Source organism: Bubalus kerabau, chromosome 11 (assembly GCF_029407905.1).
Source record: "Bubalus kerabau isolate K-KA32 ecotype Philippines breed swamp buffalo chromosome 11, PCC_UOA_SB_1v2, whole genome shotgun sequence".
In the NCBI taxonomy this organism is placed as follows: Eukaryota; Metazoa; Chordata; class Mammalia; order Artiodactyla; family Bovidae; genus Bubalus; species Bubalus kerabau.
The window spans coordinates 95,330,020-95,354,604 of record NC_073634.1 but is presented as its reverse complement, the minus strand read 5'-3'; the positions used below and the strand labels follow the sequence as shown (position 1 = coordinate 95,354,604).

The following is a 24,585-nucleotide window of genomic DNA, read 5'->3' as shown; positions in this document are numbered from 1 at the left end:
TGTGTGATGTGGGCCAGGCTCTGCAAGACCTTCATTGTCCAGGCTCACGAGCTGAGCAAGCTTCAGCAAGTGCTTCGCTGTCTGTCTGCTTTGGTTTTGTCACTTAAAAAAAAAAATGGGATTTGTGTTATGTGCCTCATGGTATCATCAGATGATACCCAGTGAGGGCTCAGGGGAAGGCCTGACCCAGAGGACTGCATAAAACAGCCTTTATGACCACGCCCCCCTCCTTATGCAGACAGTAAGGAGCTGGGATTCACACCCAGGTGGACTGGACTTTGTCAGAGGACACCCACGATGGAGTGTCTATTAGTCCAGCCCAGTGACCACAGTGCAGACACACTGCCCACCCATCTGTACATGGGCCCCTCCTCTTGCTGGAAGGCTGCCTGGGCCCCAGACCTTGCCCTCTCCATGTCCCTGTTGAAGGTCCCCTTTCACAGGTTCTAAAGCTCTCTGGTCAACATAGTCCGGTCAGCTCAGCCAACGGTGCCAGACCCAGCTGCCCACGGGCACTCCTGTTTGGAGCTGTTCCGTCCAACCGGCAGTAGGCTCCGCAGCCTGTGTCGCTGGACCCCGGGACCCCAGAGTGGGGGCCACACAAAACATCCCCGGACTTCCACTCTCCTTTGGGAGTTACCGCCCAGGCAGCCACTCGCTGCCCTCTGCTGCCCCCAACTGGGCAGAAGCTGCCCTGCGTGGACACCTCCGACTCCTTCCATCTGTACTCACCACCTGGGAATTTGGTCTCTGGTCTCTTGGGGACCCCTGCACTCCGCCCCCTCTCAACCTCCTGGTCTCAGAGCGGAGGCCTGGGAGCTGTGTGAACAATGTCGTTTCGGACCCTCAGGAGGAGGCGTGGGGCAGGGAGGACCAGAGGCTCTAGGAAAGGGGTGGGGGCGGTGAGCCCCGCCTGCCAGCAATCTGGGCTTTCTGCGATTTGGTGTGAGATTGTTGGCTGAACAGCAGCCCTGAGAGCCAGGGGTTCCTGTGCCAGCTTACAGATGAAAAAAGAGAGGCTCAGACTTGGAGACCAGGCCTGAGCGATCCCACAGAGGGAAGCCGTGGGGCTAAGATTCAAATCCTACCCCTCCCAAGTAGACCTATGGGAAGAGTCAGTACTGTGTCCCCAGGACGGAGGACCCCAGGAGGTAGGGGGAGGAGGGGGGCTCCTGGTGAAGAGAGGGAGAAAGACGCCCCCCAATAGCATCTCACCTGCCAATCACAGAGAGCCTGACACTCCACTGTGAGTGACTCAAACATCCAACTGATAAATCTCCTTTTGTGCAAGGAACCTCTGACACAGGGACAGAGGGAGTCAGCCACTGACACCTTAGTGGGGACCAGTTTATCCAGCTCCTTGTTGCCCAACAGGCTCAAGTGCAGGACCTTACAGGGACGTCCTAGAAGTGCTTCTGGAGGACCCCCAGGCATAAAGGGGTGGGGGGGGGGCAGAGGTTGTCCTTATTCCCCTCTCCATCATCCCACCCAAGCCAGCACCTCTTGCAACGAGGCAGCAGATTCCAGGTCTCCTTGAAGTGAGTTCTTCGTTCCAACCCTGCCCTCAGGGACCCCTGCAAGGGCATTCTAAGCTCAGATGCTGAGAGCAGGGATGAGAAAAGCAGCTTGCTTGCTCCCCATCCTCTATCCCCCACTTCAGTCCTGGTCTCTGATGCTATTGGGGGGCATCTTTCTCCCTCTGTTCACCAGGAACCCCCGCACCCCCCACCTCCGTCCTAGGGACACAGTACTGACTCTTCCCATAGGTCTACTTGGGAGGGGTAGGATTTGAATCTTAGCCCCACGGCTTCCCTCTGTGCGATCACTCAGGCCGGGTCTCCAACTCTGAGCCTCTCTTTTTTCGTCTGTAAACTGGCACAAGAATCCCTGGCCCTCAGAACTCCTGTTCTGCCAGGACTCCAGACTCTCTGGAAGGGGAGAGTGGGCAGAGACCAGGGGCTCCATACTCTCTCAGCCGAGTCAGGTATGCTGCTCTGAAACGCAATGCATTCCATCCAGGTCTGCTCTGGCCAGTTTTGGCCGACCCTCACCTCCCTCTCTGGGGACTCTATGCTCCAATTAATATGGCCTCCCATCTTGTTTGCTCTGTGAGCTGCAATAGATCTGCTGACCCTTGTTTTCCAGCCACGCCCTCACACTTTAGCCCCTCACATTGCTCCCTGTTCCCACTACCACTTGCTCAAGCTATTTCCCATCTCTTAGCCTTCAGAGGGGCCGTCCTGGCTGCCAGTCCTTTCTCCTCACCTGCTCAGAAATGACTTCATGAAGCCCCAGCTAACCCTGCCTGTTAGGCAAGCAAACCCTGTATGTCTGCAGGGAGAAACTACCTTTGACTCCTGCGTGTGTCAATGCCCCACACAGGCCCTAAAACATAGTTGAAAGTGTTAGTTGCTCAGTTGTGTCCGACTCCTTGCGACCCCGTGGACTATAGCCCACCAGGCTCCTCTGTCCATGGAGTTCTCCATGGAGTGGGTTGCCATTCCCTTCTCCAGGGGATCTTCCCAACCCAGGGATCAAACCCCGTCTCCTGCATTGCAGGCAGATTCTACCATCTGATCCACCAGGGAAGTCCTGAAACATAGTTGGTGCTGGTTAAAAATTTATTAGAAGAAAGAAAAAAGGAAGGCAGCGAAGGGAGGGAGGAAAGTAAGTTAGTACATACCCACAACAGGATTCGCAGACCAGAGCTTGACTCCCACCTCTACCACTCATGGGCTGGCGGACCCTGGGCCAGTCCCTTCTCCCAGAGACTTACTTTCCAAATCTGTAAAATGGATCTGATGAAACCACCTTCTTGTTTATTAATGGGGCAAGCAGCCTCCCAACCCTACCAAATACCACAGCCTGCCCATAGTCCCAGGCCTCAGATGCTGGCCTGGCCTTGATTCAGAAAGCTTCAAACAGCCCCTGACCCCATACTCCCACCCTGCAGACTGTCCTGGCCAGCCCTGGCTACCCTGGGCTGTCTGTGACGATGTTCCCATCTCCTGCATTCCTCCTGTAGGAAGGCAGACACGGACCAAACGGACACAGACCAAAATGATAGTAATTTGCCTTTGGGGTTTAAACAGTTTAATAACAATTAAGCTCCATGAAAGACATGGGAGGAGGAGGGTTGAGGATATGGGGCCTGCTCTCTCCACCAACCCTCTCATCTGCAGAACAATGGCCAGACACTGGGTTAGAAGACTCCAGCTCACCAGTTCACGTGGCTCAAGAGAGCAAGGGACATCAGCCTCACAGGCAAATTTCTGGTACCACGAGGTGCTGGGGCACCCGATCCGGGGTCCAGCACTCCTATCTGCCAGCCATGCTTTGTAGCTGTCATCCCTCCACCAGTCTGGGGGCCACAGACACAGACAGACAGACATGTCCCGTGTAAATATGCTTCAGCCTGGAGTGATGGAGGGAGGCCCGGCAGGTATTCCAGGCAAACCTACTTTCTCTGGGTCTCAGTTGCCCCATCTGTGCAGGGACAGAGCTGGCCCCTGTGATCTGGGGGTTTGACCAGCTTTTCTGTCCACGGGAGTCGCCTTAGCCAACAAAGGGCACTAACGGGGCAGACGGGCAGACCTGGAGGAGGTGCTGTGCTGATGAGCCCTTGGGGGCCTCCAAGGGTAGTCAGACGCATAAAGTTCATTCCCTTCAGCCCCCTTCTCCCAGGAAACATGACGGGGGCGGGGGAAGGGCCTGGCTGCAGTAAAGAGAGGGCAGGAGGGAGCAAGGCAGGAGGAACACAGGACAGGGGAATAGAGACACCCGGGCTCCATCCCACGCCCGGCTCCAGACTCGCTGTGTGACTTCAGGAAAGAACCCTCCCCTCTCTGGGCCTCAGGCCCTGCTCTGTAGAAGGAAGGGTTGGATCAGATACTTTCCAACAGCCTTTCCATCATGGTGTTAAGGGGGGTCACGCACAGTCCTGCATGTTTGTGGTCCTGTACCTGTTTCCCTGTATATGAGAAAGAAAGACAGCTGAAATGTGGGGATGGTTTGGAGAAACCTTGGTAAGAGGGGTGAGCAGGTGAGGAAACCTCAGACCCACATCCCAGAGGTCTCCTGCCCTATCCACTCTCACTCATCATCCCCTCTGTCTCTTGTGTCTTGTAAGGAAAAGTCCAAAGCCCTTACCCACTCACTTTTCTCTCCAGGCTCCTCTCTGTCATATTTGCAACTCATTCAACATCATCTGATCACACAGAGCCTTTGGCTTGTTCCTATTTAGTTAGATCTCACTCTAACTGGAATACTCTTCTCCTTTTGCCCCCGACAAACTCCTATAGATCCCTCAAAGCCCAGCCCCAAAGATCCCTCCTTGAGAAATTCTTCCCCACCCTCACCCACAAGAGGTAACTGCCCCTTGTTCTGGGTTCTCACAGCATCCCAGGCACACCGGCATCACAGCTTCGGCACCACCTAGGGTGCATACACTTGAGCATCCAGTAAAAGTGGGTGGTTGAAAGGAACCAAGACCTGCATCTTGAGGCATCTGCAATCAACTGGTACTGAGTTTATCTGCAGCTTCCGCCAGCCCCCTGGGCCTTCCCCTCCCTGACACTTCTCCTCCAACTCGCAAAAAATAGCCCTGAGACCTAATTTCAGCTAAACCTTCAAACACGACTCTTCACTTTCAACTTCCCGAGGAGGAATCAATTGGCTGTCAAGTTTCCCAGTGCCTCTGCCACCTCCCACACCCAGGCCCTGCCAGCTCTCCTCAAGGTCGGTGGGAGGGATGGGGGCAGAAGGAGGGAGGAAGAACCCAGCCCACACCCAGGGGGAGGTGAGGTCTGCCCAGGGTGGTGGGCTGAAGGGACACATGGGGAGACTGGTAGCAGTCCCCATCTCCTTACCCTCCAATCACACCATGAATTCCTCACACGTGGGGTGGCCAGTGAGAGGGGACAGCCTGCTGCTGCTGAGGGTCCTGGGGCTTCGGGGTGGGGGGTAGGTCCACACAGAGCCCCTGGACCCAACCCAACAGCTTGTGCAGATCCCAGTTTGCTGCCTGCCTGCTGTCCCTGCCTCTGACCCTCTCTCGTTTCCAGGATTCGCTGCTGAGAAGACAGAGCGGCGCTTGAACTCAGCCTCACCATCTCTTTAGTGTTAGTTGCTCAGTCGTGGCTGACTGTTTGTGACCCCATGGACTGCAGCCCACCAGGCTCCACTGTCCATGAGATTTTCCAGACAAGGATACTGGAGTGGGTTTCCTTCTCCATCTCTTTGGAGCCCAAGAATTGGAGGCCAATGATGGGCAGGAGGTCCATTTGGTCCCCTGTTCCCAGCTCCTTCCCCATCCTGCCCTCATCCAGGGCCCCACAGAGCTCTCAGGGTCCTGACTGGACGGCCAGCTGGCACTGGGTGACCTGGGGAAATGGCGCGCCCACCCCCAACTCCCCTTTTAGGGAGAAGGGAGTTGTACCAGGCAGGCGAAAGGTTCCATATCTTGCCTAGGTCACAATGCTGGCATGAGACTCGGTCCCAGGTCTGCTGACTTTACGGCTCATTCCCTTAGTACATCAAAACGTTTAAGCACCTTTTGTATGCCCAAACTACAAAATCCACTCCCCCTCATTTATATAAGGGTAAACTGAGGCTCTCCCAGGGTCACATGATCTCGAAGAGACAGGCATGCGAACAACACTGGGTCCCTGATCCCCTGTGGGGTGACTTTGGTCCTAGGCTGACTCACAAAAGGGGTGAGGGCCAGCATGTGGGGTGCAAACAGCCCAGACTAAGGAGCGCTCCCAGCTGAGTAGTGCCCAGGTCAAGTCCAGCCCCTCCCCGGCCTCAGTTTGCACAGAGGAGGTAGATAGAATGAGGCCTATAGATCCCGACATGGGTTCACCATTAAACTGCATCACTGCCAAAGGGCACTGCTGTGAGAGGTGGTGACATCTCATCACCCGGGTTTGAAATGGCAGCGAAGACGACAGTTATTCAAGTACATCCTGTGGCATCTCCCCTGCCTCCTCCAGGCAAAACCATGTTCCCCAGGTTCCCTTGGGGGCTACACAGAGCAGTAGTCAGCGAGCATGAGGCTGTGGATATGGGAGCAGGTGGGGTGAGTTCAGGTTGCAGGGGAGAGGGTGTGCTTCTGGTCTTGCACAGGGTCGTGTCAAGTCCGTCTCTAAGGCCCAGGCCAGATGCACCTCTGACCTTCCCCAAGGTACCCTGTCCTCTGCCCCAACCCTCTATAGATCTTCACTATTCTGGAGCCAAAAGAGGAAACACAATTCAGCTTGTAGGTGGCTCCATCAGTAAAGAATACACCTGCAATGCAGGAGACCCAGGTCCGATCCCTGGGTCAAGAAGACCCCTTGGAAAAGGAAACGACAACCCACTTCAGTATACCTGCCTGGGAAATCCCATGGGCAGAGGAGCCTGATGGGCTATAGTCACATGGGGTTGCAAAGAGTTGGGTACAACTTAGCAACTAAACCACCACCACCATCATTTCTATGGACTTCCCAGTTGGCACTAGTGGTAAAGAACCCACCTGCCAATGCAGGAGATGCAAGAGACATGGGTTCTATCCCTGGGTCAGGAAGATCCCCGGGAGAAGGGCATGGCAACTCAATCCAGTATTCTTGCCTGGAGAATCCCATGGATAGAGGAGCCTGGTGGTCCATGGGGTTGCAAAATCAGACACGACTGAAATGACACACACACACACACACACACACACGCACACGCACGCACAGGGGTTAGGCACCTACCATGGGTCAGACCTGGGCTGACGTGCACACATGAAGGTCCAGCAAGTCCTTCAAGAAAGAGCAGTCATTCCACACTTTACTGACGAGGACACGTGGCTCAGAAAGGATGAGTGACTGATGAGGTCACGTGGGTCACGTAAGAGCTGGAATTTGAACTCAGATCCCCACCTCCAAGCTTCCTCTTCAAACCCTCTCAGCTCCAAGCACCAGCCCAGGATAGAAACTCGACTCACGCCCCTTTCCTTAACTGCTGCACACAGAAAAGGACCAAGGCGCATATGCCCTGGTCCTGGAAAGGACACAAACAGTATATGCCCGGCAGTCCTGGTATCCGTGCCTGGCTCTGTCACACAGCAGCCGTGACGCCCGACAAATGACTTCACCTCTCTGAGCCTCAGTCCCCTCATCCATGACATGCAGACACTAATGGTCCCTGCCCTCAGGGTTGCTGTGAGAAGTGGCTAAAGTGACGGCAGAACACACTTGCCATCCTGCAGACCCTAAGCTCACGGGATGAAGAGTCTGGGGGCCCAGTGGCTCAGAAGGCTGGCATTGGCTCTGGCTCTGAGCCACAGGAGTTTTCCACACCAGGAAACACAGTGAAGATGCCACGACAGGAAAGAAGCCAAGCCTAGCTGGCAATTAAAGAGCTGCAAATTACAGCAACGTCGAGGTGTGATGATACACCTATTAGAACAGCAAAAGAAAGGGAAGCGGGTAAAAAGTGATGCTGAGGGGGTTCTGGAAGGGTGTGGAGGAAGGGTACTCCTGCTCTGGTTCCAGTCCAGCCAGAGGAGTACATGTGTGTGCACCGGGGTCAGGGAGACCCGGGTCCAAATCTTGGCTCCAACATTGTGAGCACTTGGAGTTTGGGTGAGGGACTTCACTTCTCTGAGCCTCAGTTTTCTCATCTGTAAAATGGGGTGATTGAAGCATCAGCTTCAGGGTTGTCTCACGGATTAAAAGAGATGAACATAGCGCAGGGGAACCGTGATGATTAGTCATCATCCCCTAAGGCGTCCCCAAGGCTCAGCCCTGGCGGCCACGGCCCAGGGGGGTCTGGGGAAAGCAGGTCTCAGCCTGTTCCAGCTGATTCGATCAGGGTCTCCCAGGTGTCAGCCTCCTGTCCTCCCCGCAGCTGGACACCATCTCCTAAGGGCCCTGGTCACCCAGGGAGGTAATCTGGAATTCTTTCTCAGAGGCTGATCTGACCCAGAGCCTGGGGCTCAGAACTGCCTTTTATGTGAGCCTATTAAAAATGCAGATATCCAGGCCCCACCCCTGGCCCACTGCACTGAAATCTTGAAGGGGTCCAAGAATATTTTGAGAGCGTTTTTATGACACACAGAGAGGCAGAAGAATCGGTGGCTCTGAGTAAAGTCCCATCCTGGGGATTTGAGGCTGCACGCGACCCAGATACGGTCCAGCTTCCCAGCCTCACCTCCTACCCTGACCTCTGGACCCCTCAACTCCAGTCCCAGCAAGCATTTCACCGTTGCATAAACATGTCAATTTCTAGCATGCCTCCATGCCTTTGCAACTGCTGTCCTCCCTACCTGGAACTCCTTCTCTCACTGTCCCTGCCTGCTCAATTTCCAAGGACCCTTCAAGAGTCAGTTCAAAAATCAGTTCCCAGGGGATATCCACTCCCACCTCACCTGAAACCCCATGTCACACGATACAGCGACAGCCAGGCCTGTGACCTCTCTGTTTCCTCCATCAAAACCTCCTTCCCCCTGATCCCCAGAGGACTGGCTCCTCATTCCTTGGACTTCAGCTCAAGTATAACTTGCCAACCACACCACCTCAAGGAAGCGCTCCTAGTTTTCCCTCTCACAGCAGTCTACTTTTCTCTTTCACAGCACATATCTCCAACACAAGAATGTCAGCTCATAAGGTCAAGGGCTTTATCCACCTGCCGCTGTCTCGGCCAGCTCCTCCCACTTGGCCCCAGTGCCAAGAATGGTACCTGGCATACGGCAAGCATGCCGTCAGGATGGTTGAATGAATGAATGGATGGATGAACAAATGAATCAAACATCCATCTCCCCTATAGACTGAGCTCCCTGGGGAAGAGAACTTGTCTACTTCTCCAGCGGCTGGCACATGGGCAGAGGGGCACAAGGTAACGTGCTGAAACAGGGCAGTAAAAGGGCATAAAACTGCAGGCGTGTGGAAGGATGGCTGGGACGCCGGGGACATGGAGGGTCACTGGGTTCTGTTTCCATAGAGTCCTTCAGGTTTGAAAGAAAAGAGTGGACTGGTAGGACTACCATAATCAATAGCTAAGCTGTATATATACTATTCTTTGTTGATTCTCAATCATCATCGATTGTAAGGTACAGCATTGTTTTATGCACCAGCAAGAAAGAAAAAAATAGCAATTAAATTATGACACACCCCAGGCTGTTATATGAGAGATATTAAAATGTGAAAACAAAAAGGATACATCGTAAGGAAGCGTGGTGTGTGCACGGATGCGTCAGGGTGCACTTATCCGACCTAACGTTAGCCTTTCTCATCCCACACCAGCTCGGCTCTGGGTCCAGCAGCCTGCAGGGCTTTCAGTCCTCCGCCTGCCCCCTCCCTAGAGGACAGGCCCCCCATGTGGCCTCGGGGGGCAGGGCTGAGCCACAGAGAGGGGAGCAGCTGAGTGAACGGATACCTAGAGCAAGGGAGGCTGGATGCTCTCCCAGGTCCGTGAGGCTCCAGGAAGGGGGGCCGCGGGGTCGCAGAGCAGCCCCTGGGCCAGGTGGCGATGGTGACGCAGGGATAGTTACCGTGACCCGGAACGGCGTGGCGGCCGAGGGCTCCATGCTGGGGCTCTTCTCCGAGAGGCTGCCGGGCAGGCTGCGCCGGGAGCCCGGCCTTTCTTGGGGCGACTCTGCCAACAGAGAGAGAGAGAGAGAGAGGGGTGGTTAAGCACGGACAACGGAGGCCACCTAGTTGGTCGCATCACCCACTCAATGGACATGAATTTGAGCAAACTGTGGGAGATGGTGGAGGATGGAGGAGCCCAGCGGTCTACAGTCCATGGGGTTGCAAAGCGTCGGACAGGACTTAGCGACTGAACAAGTCAGGCCCTCCTGTCGTTCCTGACCAGGCTGGGACAACACACAGCTGGTCCCCATAAAATGGTCCAGCCATTGTGGAAGACAGTTTAGCGGTTCCCCAACATGTTAAAGACAGAATGACTACTGCTGCTGCTAAGTCGCTTCAGTCGTGTCCGACTCTGTGTGACCCCATAGACGGCAGCCCACCAGGCTCTCCCGTCCCTGGGATTCTCCAGGCAAGAACACTGGAGTGGGTTGCCATTTCCTTCTCCAATGCATGAAAGTGAAAAGTGAAGGTGAAGTCGCTCAGTCATGTCCGACTCTTAGCGACCCCATGGACTGCAGCCTACCAGGCTCCTCCGTCCATGGGATTTTCCAGGCAAGAGTACTGGAGTGGGGTGCCATTATGACTACATGATCCAGCAATTTCACTCCTCGGTATATACCCCAAAGAACTGAAAACAGGGACATAGATAAACACTGTATGCAAATGTCCATAGCAGCGTTATTCACAATAGCCAAAAAGGTAGAAACCCAAGGGGCCCTCAACAGATGAAACGATAAACACAGTGTGGTCGTGCCATACGATGGAAGGTAATTCCACTATTAAAAGCACGAAACTTCTGATCCATGTTGCAACCTAGATGAACCTTGAAAACAAGCTGACTGACACAAACCAGACATAGAGGGACAAATATTGTGAAATTCCACTTGTATAAAATACCCCAAATAGGCACATTCTTAGAGAAGGAAAGTAGATTAGAGGTTTCCAGAGGCTGGGGTGAGGGGGCGCAGGGATTTGTTGCTTCATGGCACAGTTTCTCTTTGGAGTAATGGGGAACATTTAGAAATGGACAATGGTGATGGTCGCATGATGTTGTAAACAGACTTAATACCACTGAGCTGTACACTGAAAAATAACTAAAATGGCAAATGCCATGTATATCTTTCCTATGTATGTACTATGATTTAAAAAAAAGAAAAGATCTCCTAAAACTCCCACTTCAAGACACACATCTTGTGATATGTGATAATGAGCTCCCTGTTGCTGGAGGTATACAAGCAATTCCTTCAAACATGAGACTCTGATCTCTGGCTTCCAATAGGGACCTTCTCTTCTTGAGGCTTTAAAACTTGAGAGGAGTGCGAGGGCCAGGCAGGCAGCAAGGTCAAGGGTAGCGGCCAGCTGCTCAGCTCCAGCTGGTGATTTTGACATAGCAACGGGGGAGCTTAGTGCAGCCAAAGCTTCCCAAGATTCAAGAGGACGTGGAAATCTGGCGTTTTACTTTCATATGAAATATTCTGATTTTTAAACGGTGACAGCTCATTCAACACTTGGAGCCTCAGCCTCAGCATGCTTGTTTCAACAACCAGGTCAGTCCACCTGGCCACTTCACCCGCCCCAGTTCCCCAACCATGCTTGGCACTGGCCATCTCTTTTCCACTGTTCCAGCTGTGGCCCCCACACAAGCCCCCTTCCTGTTCCTCTCAGCCTGTCCTGTTCAGTGTGCCCTGGAGGAAACCCGATAACCTCCTCCGCCCTAGCTCTTATAGGAGCCCTTATGGCTCCTATAGCAACAGCCAGGCTGGGGCAGCCTATCAATGCTGTCACTTTGCACACTGTGTGTGTGTGTGTGTGTGTGTGTGTGTGTGTGTCCTCTGCTTGCTGGTGAAACTCCTTTGTGTATGTGTGTGTGTTTCCTCTGCTTGCTGGTGGAATTCCTGTGTGTGTGTGTCTCCTCTGCTTGTTGGTGAAACTCATGTGTGTGTGTGTGTGTGTGTGCGTGTGTATGTGTGTCTTCTGCTTGCTAGTGGAACTCGTGTGTGTGTGTGTGTGTGTGTCCTCTGCTTGCTGGTGGAACTCCTGATGCCCACGCCTAAGCTGGCTGCATCCCCACACCCCCACCCGGCCTGGAGTCTGGTGCGTGGGGAGTGCCTGGGAAAGACCTGTTGACTCAGAAGAAAAAGGACAGGGCGGAGATTTCCCTGGTCCCTGGGAACACACCGGGTGCAGAGGCGCACACCCAGTAAACACACACATACACGTTCGCATCCACGTAGACGCTCCAACGCGTACCCACTCAGGCCCGTTCCCAGTACACGTGCTCGTGTGGATGTGCACACACACAGGACAGACTAGGGGCAGGCTTTTCCACAAGGCAGATTGGGCTACCAGGGGCCATGCTACACCTTCCAGCCCAGTCTCTCGTTCAGCCAGCTTGGACAGGAGCCCTCAGAAGTGTGGAAGGACAGAGCTGAGCCACACACAGTAGGGCGGTGTGCTGAGCCCTGGCCGGTGGGCAAGCCTGGCAAGCCATTTTGGAACTGGAGGAAGTGGGCCACCCACGGGGAGGGGTTCAGGCCCCGCTGCCCAACAGGCAGGCCTGGGGCCCCCTCTGCTGGAGAGGCTTCCACTCCGGCCCACTGGCTGCCATGATTTAGGGCCTCTCCACTTCTCTCATGGTGCGTCCTACTTAGAAACTTCCTTCCTCACTCACCTCCGCCCCTACCCCATGTCTGCTAGTCACACTCTAGGAAAGACCCTTTCTCTCCATAGATTTCCCCAAGAAATCTCTTGTTGTGCCCCCGCACTGTCTGCCTTCATCTCTCCCCTCATCCCTAGTGCCTCCAGTCACTTCCGCCTGGGGGTCCTCCCAGACTAACCACGGTGTCCAACCCACATGTGAGGCACTGCCCTCGGCCTTCAGAAGCCTTTGGGGATGTGTCCTCTCTCCCTGACACACACACACATATGCCTGACCACGGCTTCACTGCTCCTTCCCAGGCAGGTGAGCCCTCAGAAGGCACTGGCGGGACTCAAAGAGCCTGACGAGGCTGCCTCTCCTCCAAGATCAAGCCTGATATCCCCACAACCTCTGCAGAACACCACCCTTGCCTGCTGGGTCTGAGCTAGGAGGTGCCCAGAGGTTGCTTGGTCCAACCACCCATTTTACAGATGAGGAAGCTGAGACCAGAGGAAGGGAACTTACCCACTAGCTTCTAACACAGTAAACAGACAGCAAAGACCCTCATGGGTGCTCCCAAAGTAGCCGTAAACTTCAATTCAGATGCTTTGGGAGCATTTCTAACCACTTCCAGTTTAGCACTGCACAATTCAAATTGATTTTTGCTCCAATAAACCCAAAGCTAAGCAAACAAAGCCCAGGCTGTACCCCATCTGCATCAGAAGGTAGAAACCCAGCATGGAGAGATGGCTGCAGGGCAGGACAGGGCAGGAATCCACACCCTCTCCTGCACTCTAGAGGACAAGGAACATGGGTACCTTTCTGGGCAGCTTCTGCTTGGCCCCAGTTCCATTCTGCATCTTTCACCCCACCTTCTGCTCCAGGGGGCTGACCCATGCAGACCCCCGACCCATGCAGACCACACCAACCCAAGTCTGGGCCCTCCGGCTTCCATGCATGTGTGCATGCTCGGCCACTTCAGTCGTGTCTGACTCTTTGCAACCTCACGGCCTATAGCCCTCCAGGCTCTTCTGTCCATGGAATTCTCCAGGCTCCTCTGTCCATGGTATTCTCCAGGCTTTTCTGTCCATGGAATTCTCCAGGCAAGAATACTGAAGTGGGTTGCTGTGCCTTCCTCCAGGGGATCTTCCCGACCCAGTGATTGAACCCAAGTCTCCTTCATTTCCTGCGTTGCAGGCAGATTATTTGCCTGCTGAACCAACAGAGAAGCCCCTGGCTACCATGGGGATTGGCCAGTGGGGAGCCCTGGTGGGAGATTAGGGGAGGGAGGGGGGTCACCTGGACTGGCTGCCTCCCACCACCGAAGGTCCAGACTACCATCAGGATGACCCGGTCTCCTGGGTTCTCACCTCTCAGTAACCACGCTCTCCTCCCCTCCTTCCAGCCCCAGCTGCTACTAGCTCTGGGGTCCTGCACTCCTCTCCATGGTTCCCCACACCCACCCACACCTCAAATCATCCTAGTATAAGCACCATCTGCTTCCTGCTGGACACCCAAAGATCCACCAGGCGGGATCTCAGCTGCCTGAGAAGCAGGCCCCACCCATGGACCTGGTGGGACGCCTTTACACACAGATGGGAAACTGTGATGTGCCCAAAGATCACATTGAACCATAAGGGGCAGTGTCTGGGCCAGGCCACGCTCTCTCCCGACCTGACACTCCAAACGGCACCCCACTCTGAGCCAGCAGCCAACACAAGCTCCAAACACAAAGTTAGTAATAATAACCACATGGATTGTAGGGGCACAGACCAGTGTTTCTTTACCTTTTATTCGTTAAGACTCCCTCTAAGGAGTCTTTTTAACTTCCGAGTTTCTCCCTCAACAAATTTCTAACACCATAGATATACAGTAAAAGTATCTTTTTGTCCTACATGTATTGTTGTTCAGTCTCTCAGTCATGTCTGACTCTCTGCGACTCCATGGACTGCAGCATGCCAGGCGTCCCTGTTTTTCACCATCTCCCAAAGCTTGTTCAAACTCACGTCCATTGAGAGGGTGATGCCATCCAACCATCTCATCCTCTGTCATCCCATTCTCTTCCTGCCTTCAATCTTTCCCAGCATCAGGGCCTTCCTTTTCCAATGAGTCAGCTCTTCGCATCAGGGGGCCAAAGGATTGGGGCTTCAGCTTCAGCATCAGTCCTTCCAATGAATATTCAGGACTGATTTCCTTTAGGATGGACTGGTTGGATCCCCTTGCAGTCCAAGGAACTCTCAAGAGTTTTTTCCAATACCACAGTTGAAAAGCTTCAATTCTTCAGTACTCAGCCTTCTTTATGATCCAACTCTCACATCCATACATGACTACTGGAAAAACTATAGCTTTGACTAGATGGACCTTTGTTGACAAAAAAATGTCTCTGCTTTCTAATATGCTATCTAGGTTTGTCATAGCTTTTCTTCCAAGGATTAAGTGTCTTTTAATTTCATGGCTGCAGTCACCATCTGCAGTGATTTTGGAGCTCAGGAAAACAGAGTCTGTCACTGTTTCCATTGTCTCCCCATCTATTTGCCATGAAGTGATGGGATCAGATGCCATGATCTTAGTTTTTGAACAATGAGTTTTAAGCCAACTTTTTTACTCTCTTCTTTCACTTTCATCGAGAGGCTCTTTAGTTATTTGTTTTCAGCCACAAGGGTGGTGTCATCTGCATATCTGAGGTTATTGATATTTTCTCGCAGCTATCTGGATGCCAGCTTGTGCTTCATCCAGCCCGGCATTTCGCATGATGTCCTCTGCACAGTCTGTTGTTCCACGTCTGGTTCTAACTGTTGCTTCATGACTTGCAAACAGGTTTCTCAGGAGGCAGGTCAGGTGGTCTGGTATTCCCATCTCTTTAAGAATTTTCCACAGTTTGTTGTGATGCACACAGTCAAAGGATTTAGCGCAGTCTATGAGGCAGATTTTTTTTGGAATTCTCTTGCTTCTTTTTTATATACATATAATGCCTACATGTATATTGGACTTTATACAGAAAAAGAGAGATTTTTTCACATCCCCTTCCAAGAATCCATTTTTTTGTTCACTTATGGGCAATACTGCCCCCACTGAGACCCATTCAAATATAATCCCCACATAACAACTTAGCTTTGGGAAGCTTCATTTTCCAGATGAATAAACTGAGGTTCTGAGAGGCAAAATGACTTCCTCTAAAGTTTCTCCAGGTAAGAAGCAAGAGTATATGCTGAAACTGTCCCTCCCAAACCTACACTTAGGGGCTCAGAAAAGGCTGAGGATGCCTGGAACATGGAGCTAGGACTAGGAGACTGGATTTAACCTTGACTCTGCTGTGTGACTCTAGGCTAGCCCCTTTCCATCCCTGAATTCATGACTTATCATCAAACCAGTGGGCCAGGGAGTTAGAGCAGTGAGTCCCTCTATTCCCTACCACCACCACCCCCAAAAAAAAGAAAGAAAGAAAGGAAAAGAAAAAAAAAAAACCTGGTCTTTATTTTACACCAACAAAGAAGGCAGAAAGCAGACCTCTGAGTTCTAACTCTGCCTCTAAAATCACAGCTGACTTTGGCCTTTGACTGAGTAGCAAGTCCTTTCTAATTTAAGGAAGCAGACACTAGGAGGCTTAGGCTCATGCCCTCCACCTCTAAATAACATAGCTGGTACAAGCAGGATGTTGGAGACATTGGGTAAGTTTGCTAACATCCTCAGGGACAGACCCCAGGAAGGGAGAACTGATCTACCGCCTAGTTCCACACTGCCCCCCTCCAAACCTCAGAGAACTGATTCAAGCTTTTCCCCTTGGCTCAGACTCACTGTATGACCTCCACATGACCTCTCGGACTCCCGGTCTACAAAATTAGGTCACAAGACCAGCTGATCCTGCATCCCTTTTCCACTAGGAGGTCAAAAGAGTCTATTTCACCGGGCAGACCAGGCTGCCTCCCTACTCTTGGAAGCCACAGTTGGAGAAACACATTTTAACCTTCATGTGTTTGCAAAAAAATAAATAAATAAATAAAATTGGTTTCATTCAAATGCTGCTGGCTTGGTTGCCATGGATACCTCCTAATCATGAAGGATGACTGTTACTTGTTCCCATGGAGACACAGAGGCCTGAGGAACATCCTGTAATTTCAGACAAGACACCAAATTTCAGTTGTTGGGTTGCCCAGACCTTAATGTTTAAAAACAGGTTGAGGCAGCAACCTCTAACACCCGCAGTGAGAGAAAAGAAGTCAGCATGTTAAAAAGAGGAGGTGTGAGGTGGGGGTGTGTGTGTGTGCTGGACCTCAACAGTGATCGGGAAAATGCAAATTAACACAACCAGATGCCATTTCACAGCTTTCGGAGACACAAAAAAGGAACAAGAACGATGACCCCAAATGTTGACAGGGTTGTAAGGAATGCTTTCATCCCTGCTGGTAGAAGGAAAAGAATTTGAGAACAATTAGAAAAGAACTGATTGAAACTGACACATACATATATACTCTGGGACCAGAAATTCCACTCCTACATGTACGGTCTAGAAAAATGCTTCAGCCTTGCACAAGGAGATCTGCACAGAGATGTCTACTACAGCACTGTTTGTAGTAGCAGAATGTGGGAAGCAGCCTAAATGTCCACCAACAGGGGAATGGATGCCCCAGTGGATGACTGCAGTCATTCAGTGGAAGAGGGATAGGACTCCAAGGGACAATGTCCACGTGGAACACAATGAATCCCTACAAGGGACCCAGCTCTGTAAGATCAGCATGAATCATGCTCAGAAACATGAGGTTGAGTGAAAAGAGTAAATTGCAACAGCAAACAGAGTACAATCCATTCATGCTTTTTTTTCCTACAAGAATGTTCACAACAGCTTTATAGCCTAAAATTTGAAATAAAACGTGTTTCAATAGGTGAATGGTTAAACTGCGGTACATCCACAATGTGTGAAGCAGACTCATGTTCCCCCCAAAGTCCAAGAACCTGTGAATACGTTACTTGATATCGCAAAAGGAACTCTGCATATGTGATTAAGGTTAAGGACTTGGAGATGGGCATGCATACTGGATTATCCACACAGGGATAATCTTAAATGTGGAAAAGGAAGGCAGAAGGATGGGTCTGAGGGATTCGATGATGGAATAAGAGACAGGAATGATCCGAAACCCAAGAGGAATAATGGAAGAAGTGAGTCATGAGCCAAGAAACATGGGTAACCTCTGTTTAGAAACTGGGAACATCTCTCGGCTGATAGCCGGCAAGAAAACAGGAACCCCAGTCCTACAACCACAGGAAACTGACTTGCGCCAACAAGGAATGGGCAATGGAAAGGAGCCTTCAGAAAGCAACACAGCCTGCTAATACCTGATTTTAGTCCTTCGAGGCTTGTGCCAGACTTCTGACCTACAGAACTGTGAGATGACAAATCTGTGTTGTTTAAGCTGTTATAACAAGTTTTAACCTGTTATGGCTGCAATGGGAAACTCATACACATGACACAGAATATTACTCAGCAAAGAAAGTACTACTCAGCACTACTGAAATGCACAACAACTTGGATGGATCTCCAAGGCATCGCGCTTGCTGAAAACAGCCGAAAAAGCCAGCCTCCAAAGGTCACATGATCAGGGGTATATGTATACCTATGGGTGATTCATGTTGAGGTTTGACAGAAAACAACAAAATTCTGTAATCCTTCAATTTAAAAAATAATTTTTTTAAAAGCTCACATGATGCAGGATCTCATATATATGGCATTCTCAGAGTGGTAAAGTCACACAGATGCAAAACAGATTGGTGGTTGTCCATCCCTTCCATCCCTTACCCCTCCAGGGGTGAGGGATGCTAGGGGACAGGTAGGTGGCTCTAACTTGTGTCTTGACTGCAAAGGTGACTGCACAAATCCGCATATGCTAAAATGGTACAGAGTTAGACACACGCACAGCACCAACGCATGCAAAAGATGAAAGAGAAAGAAGCGAAGCGGGCACTGACATTCAGAGGCTGACCTGGCATTCACAGCTCTGTCACGTTACTCTCCTTCCGCATATAAACAACCTCACAGGATACCAACCTCAGACAAGCCTACCACGATAAAATGAGGCAAAACGAGGCCACTTGATCATGTTGTCTAAGCAACTGTCAAAAGCCTGGTCACCGTGCCACCCAAAACGCTAAACATCCCTCCACCCTGGTGAAAACGAGTGTCTGCTGCTTCTTTACCCATGACAGCTTTATCTCGGTGCTGCTTCCTCTCCTTGGAGATAAGATCTGAGAAACCCCACCTCAGATTCACCCTTGCTTTCTGAGAGCAGCCAGTTGAGAGTGAACTCTACTTCCTTTAGACGCCCCCCAACTCACCCAATAAAAACCCAAATCTTAGAGTGGTTTCTCTCTACCACAATCGGGCTGAGAGGCCTTGTGGTTCCCCGCAGCATGTGTGCTCTGTCACTGCAATAAATAACAAACCCAATAAATAATAAACCTTGTGCGGCCGGAGGTGTGTTCCTGGCGGGTCTTCGGCTGGAGGGCATGTGTCATTTACAAGAGATGTAACTATGAGGGGAAACAGGGTAAAAGGGTGCCCATCTGTTCCAGTTCTGCGACTACCTATACGTCTGAAAAATTTTCAAAATAAAAAGTTAATAAATAGCCTACTTGAAATACATGGAATCATATCTGTCTAAACAATTGAGATTTTCCATCCCGAGAAACTAACTACTGAAATGTATTCATATCCAGTGTTACCTGAGTAGAGAGAGTGGTCAGCAATCTGGAGGCGAGAGGCACGGAAATGTAAACACCACTGCAAAGGTTTACCATGGACTCTTTAGACTGAAATACATTTGCCATCTACGTGATTAAACTAATATGCTGTTTTACTGTTTGTATGCGTGTGAACTTACATAGAAAAATATCATAAACAGCATCATAAAACTTGGTCAGAGATTTTCTCTGGAGAATAAGATGGGCTACAGCAATATCATTTACCAAATGAAGAATTATTCAGCCTTCCAAAACTTAATATTAAATTAAAATTGAAAAAGATAGTATAATGATTCACTACAAACTGTTCCCTCTGAACACATCTGAAGAGAAAAAAGGAAAAGAAGTAAGAAAAAAAATCAGAAAACAAGACAAATGACATCAAAATCAATAGTAGCCCAAATGACCAGGTAGAGAAAGTGGATCAGGAAAGTCCAAAAAATAGATTTAGAAAAAAACTTGTGGGTGAGGAAATGAAGTTCCCCAAGCCATGAAATTAAAAGACACTTGCTCCCTGGAAGAAAAGCTATGACCAACCTAGACAGTGTATTAAAAAGCAGAGACATAACTTTGCCAACAAAGGTCTGTCTAATCAAAGCTATGGTTTTTCCAGTGGTCACGTATGGACGTGAGAGTTGGACTATAAAGAAAGCTGAGCGTTGAAGAATCGATATTTTTGAACTGTGGTGCTGGAGAAGACTCTTGAGAGTCCCTTGGACTGCAAGGAGATCCAACCAGTCCATCCTAAAGGAAATCAGTCCTGAATATTCATTGGAAGGACTGATGATCAAGCTGAAACTCCAATACTTTGGCCACCTGATGCGAAGAACTGACTCATTTGGAAAAGACCCTGATGCTGAGAAAGATTGAAGGCAGGAGGAGAAGGGGACGACAGAGGGTGAGATGGTTGGATGGCATCACCAACTTGATGGACATGAGTTTGAGTAAGCTCTGGGAGTTGGTGATGGACAGGGAGGCCTGGTGTGCTGCAGTCCATGGGGTTGCAAAGAGTCGGACATAACTGAGCAACTGAACTGAACTAAACTGAAGCCTAGAGCTGCCAATGAACAGGTGTCCCCAGCCCCCATCTTCTCCCACTGCAGGAGTGGCTGGATAAACTGCAGGAAGAGACAAAGGTAAGGTCATCATGGCAGCAGATCATGGACCTCTCAGATTGTTAGAATCTTCCAGATACAGCAGTCCAGTAGATGCCACCGTGTGTGTGTGTGTGTGTGTATGTGTGTGTGTGTGTGAATGAAGCACATCTGTACTGTTCTTATCTGCTATTAACAGTTAGCCAAATGAACAATGAGTTTGCCAAAATACTGTATTGATATATTGGTAGGTCTCCTACATGCTTTTTCCAGTTCCAGCTTTGGCCATCAATGTTTGGGAGAAGGAGGAAAGGTAGTCCTCAGAGGGTACTGGAGTACCCATGGCCCCCAAAGAGCCCATGTCCTGATCCTAGTACCCATGAATCAGTTCAGTTCAGTTCAGTTGCTCAGTTGTGTCCGACTCTTTGCGACCCCATGAATCGCAGCATGCCAGGCCTCCCTATCCATTACCAACTCCCGGAGATCACTCAAACTCATGTCCAACGAGTCGGTGATGCCATCCAGCCATCTCATCCTCTGTCGTCCCCTTCTCCTCCTGCCCCCAATCCCTCCCAGCATCAGAATCTTTTCCAATGAGTCAACTCTTTGCATGAGGTGGCCAAAGTACTGGAGTTTCAGCTTTAGCATCCGCCCTTCCAAAGAACACCCAGGACTGATCTCCTTTAGAATGGACTGGTTGGATCTCCTTGCAGTCCAAGGGACTCTCAAGAGTCTTCTCCAACACCACAGTTCAAAAGCATCAATTCTTCGGTGCTTAGCTTTATTCATAGTCCAACTCTCACATCCATACAAGACTACTGGAAAAACCATAGCCTTGACTAGATGGACCTTTGTTGGCAAAGTAATGTCTCTGCTTTTGAATATGCTATCTAGGTTGGTCATAATTTTCCTTCCAAGGAGTAAGCGTCTTTTAATTTCATGGCTGCAGTCACCATCTGCAGTGATTTTGGAGCCCCCAAAAATAAAGTCTGACACTGTTTCCACTGTTTCCCCATCTATTTCCCATGAAGTGATGGGACCAGATGCCATGATGTTAGTTTTCTGAATGTTGAGCTTTAAGCCAACTTTTTCACTCTCCTCTTTCACTTTCATCAAGAGGCTTTTTAGTTCCTCTTCACTTTCTGCCATAAGGGTGGTGTCATCCAGCAAAGGAACTTCAAAGATGTGATTATGGATCAGGTACAGCTAGTAGCAAAGCATCTGCCTGATAAGGCAGGAGACTCCAGAGATGTGGGTTTAATCCTTGGGTCGGGAAGATCCCCTGGAGAAGGAAACGGCAACCCACTCTAATATTCTTGCCTGGATAATCCTATGGACAGAGGAACCTGGTGGGCTACAGTCCATGGGCTTGCAAAGAGTTGGACACGACTGAGCAACTAACAACTGTATAACATAGGGATCTATGTTCATATTCAGCAATAAACCATAATGGAAAAGAATATGAAAAGGAATAGATAGGTACATAAGCATAACTGAATCACTCTGCTGTACAGTAGAAACTAACACAACATTGTAAATCAACTGTTCTTCAATAAATAAATAATCTCCAAATGTCTAATTTAAGGATTTAATACTAAAGCAAACTGAATTTCAGCTCTTTATATGATTTTTAGCTTGAGGAACAGTTGACTCACAGATTGTACATCAGGTCCTATAAGGTACATGAAGTTATAATTTGGAAAAACAAAAGAGCAGCATTGCCTTATGTTCTACAAAGACACATGTGACTGCCCTACAAAACTGGAGGGAAAGAAAATCAATGCAAATATCAAGCTCATGCTACAGGCCATGAATCGTAGAGTCCTTTGTCTCTGACTCATGAGTCCTGTGTCTTCTGCGGGCACCCAGGAAACTCTACAAGGCTAAGTAGCTAGTCGGTAAGTAGGGTAAAATCCGCACCCTTCACAGTAATTAAAAGAGGATCAAAAACACTTCGGAATAAATTTAACAAAAACAAATGTAAGACATAACTAAAAAAATATTGCTGAGAGACATTAAAGAAAATCTAAATAAATGGAGAAATACACCACCTTCAAGAATTGGAAGACTCAGTCTTGTTGAGATGGCATTTCTCCCCAAACTGATGTACAGATTCAATGCAATCCTAATCAAAATCCTAGCAGGCCTTTTAAAGGCACTCAATTTTAAATTTAGATGGCAAAGCAAAGGACCTAGAAGAGCCAAGCAATCTGGAGACACTAGAAACAGGATGGGGCTTTTATTACAGGGTTTCAAGAGATACTTTATAGTCTGGAAATATAAGTAAAGTAATCAAGAGAGTATGACATTAGCACAGGGACTGACATATAGATCAATGGAACAGAATAAAGAGTCCAGAAATAGTCCTACATATATATGGTCAGTCGATTTTTGGAAAAAAGTACAAAGGTAAATTGATGGTGGAAAAGATAGTTTTTTCGACAGATTTAGCAGCAGAACAATTGGATACAGTAAGTCCCCCACATGTGAACAATTTCTGTTCCAAGAGCCGGTTCATAAGTCCAGTAAAGTTAGCCTAGGTATGCAACTAACACAATCCACCATATATTACTGTTCTGTAACAGGTTGATAGTACTTCTCACACAAATAATACATAAAAAACAAACGCAAAAACATAAAGCATTTTAAATCTTACAGTACAGAACCTTGAAAAGTATAGTAGTACTGTACAACAGCTGGCACGGAGGGGAACATTCACATCTGTGAAAGCTTGCAACTTGAAGGTTCATATGTAGGGGATTTACTGTATTTGTAGGTAATAAAAATGGACCCTCAGGAAATGTGGAGAAACAGATGTAAGAGAAATGAGGACTGCACCCGATATGCATTTTTATCCTCACACTGAGTCCAGGTAGGAAACATCAGCTCCAACCTTAACAGGAAGAAAGTGAAGTTCAGCAACGTGGAAAGGGCCGTGACCACACAGCTAGGAAATGAGGAAGGCGAGATTCTAGCCTGGTGATCTCTGAATCAAAGGACTGCCCCAGGGTGCGAAAACGGGTTCCAAGTCCTCCAGGAGGCTGAGTGACCCCCTTGCCCTGGGCCACTCTCTCCATCTCCAGGGGCCACCTCAGCCCCGCTACCCATGGCAGGAAGAGATGAAGGATGCCTCACTCGACTGTACATTTGGTTCTGCGATGTTGGGTGTGGGGAAGAGAAGGAGTCAAGAGTCTATGGAACTGCAGGAGCTTGTTTTCTCCAAATGGATTGGGATCAGAGTTCAAGTTGTCTTTCAGTTCAAGGCGTGGCTCAGAGTCAGTGGAGGTTGCCCACTGTTGCGGAGGTGGGGTCTGCTGGGAGAAAGGCATGGAGGGGACTGTGGGAGCTGAGGTCCACAGCATCACCTGCCCTGGGAATCCTCAACATGTAGCATTTGGTGGGGGCCCGAGACCTCCTCAGAGGAGACATGGAGGGATCAGGCTGCAGGTGCTCAGGAGGTGGGAGGGAAGCACCTAGAAGATGCGCCCCCTCCCCACCCTGAGTTGTGTTCCAAGATCCTGCCCCTGAGTATGTCTCTCCAAAAGGACAGTACCAGTGTTCACTCCCTGGCCCCTGATTGGCCTCATAAGTAACAGTCCAGGGTAAGTGCTGCAAAGTTTTCAGTATCTGTAGACACTGTCACCAGCTCTTCTCTACGTCCCTCTAACTTGAATCCCTTAACAACTGCCTTTGACCATCCATACTTCCTATTCCTATTCATACATTCAGAAAACTAAGATTGTGGCATCTGGTCCCATCACTTCATGGCAAATAGATGGGGAAACAGTGGAAACAGTGACAGACTTTATTTTGGGGGGCTCTAAAATCACTGTAGATGGTGACTGCAGCCATGAAATTAAAAGACGCTTACTCCTTGGAAGAAAAGTTATGACCAAGCTAGACAGCATATTAAAAAGCAGAGACACTACTTTGCCAACAAAAGTCCGTCTAGTCAAGGCTATGGTTTTTCCAGTAGTCATGTTTGGATGTAAGAGTTGGACTATAAAGAAAGCTGAGTGCTAAAGAATTGTGGTGTTGGAGAAGACTCTTGAGAGTTCCTTGGACTGCAAGGAGATCCAACCAGTCCATCCTAAAGGAAATCAGTCCTGAATATTCATTGGAAGGACTGATGTTGAAGCTAAGACTCCAATATTTTGGCCACCTGATGCGAAGAACTGACTCATTGGAAAAGACCCTAATGCTGGGAAAGATTGAAGGCGGGAAAAGGGGACTACAGAGGGTGAGATGGCTGGATGGCATCACCGACTCAATGGACATGAGTTTAAGTAAACTCTGGGAGTTGGTGATGGACAGGGAGCCCTGGCGTGCTGTGGTCCATGGGGTCACAAAGAGACAGACATGACTGAATGACTGAACAGAACTGAACTTCCTATTCCTCATCCTGACATGTGCCTCATTTTCAAAGAATCCCCAGCCTTCCAAAAGGATGAATTTGGCTTCCCTGGTGGCTCAGCTGGTAAAGAATCCACCTGCAATGCAGAAGATG

General features: G+C 49.7%; 1 protein-coding gene across 9 annotated transcripts in view; it reads right to left on the bottom strand.

Moving 5' to 3' along the window:
- DAB2IP (DAB2 interacting protein) overlaps positions 1 to 24,585 on the bottom strand; it is a 212,927-nt gene that overhangs the window by 100,474 nt on the left and 87,868 nt on the right. For 7 of the 9 annotated variants that reach the window (XM_055541038.1, XM_055541035.1, XM_055541039.1 and 4 more), the window contains exon 2: positions 9,515 to 9,618. In XM_055541038.1, the coding sequence (XP_055397013.1) occupies positions 9,515 to 9,618 (104 nt within the window). Of the gene's footprint in view, positions 1 to 9,399; positions 9,619 to 24,585 lie in introns of all 9 variants that reach the window. The other 2 variants (XM_055541036.1, XM_055541042.1) reach the window with 1 other exon arrangement.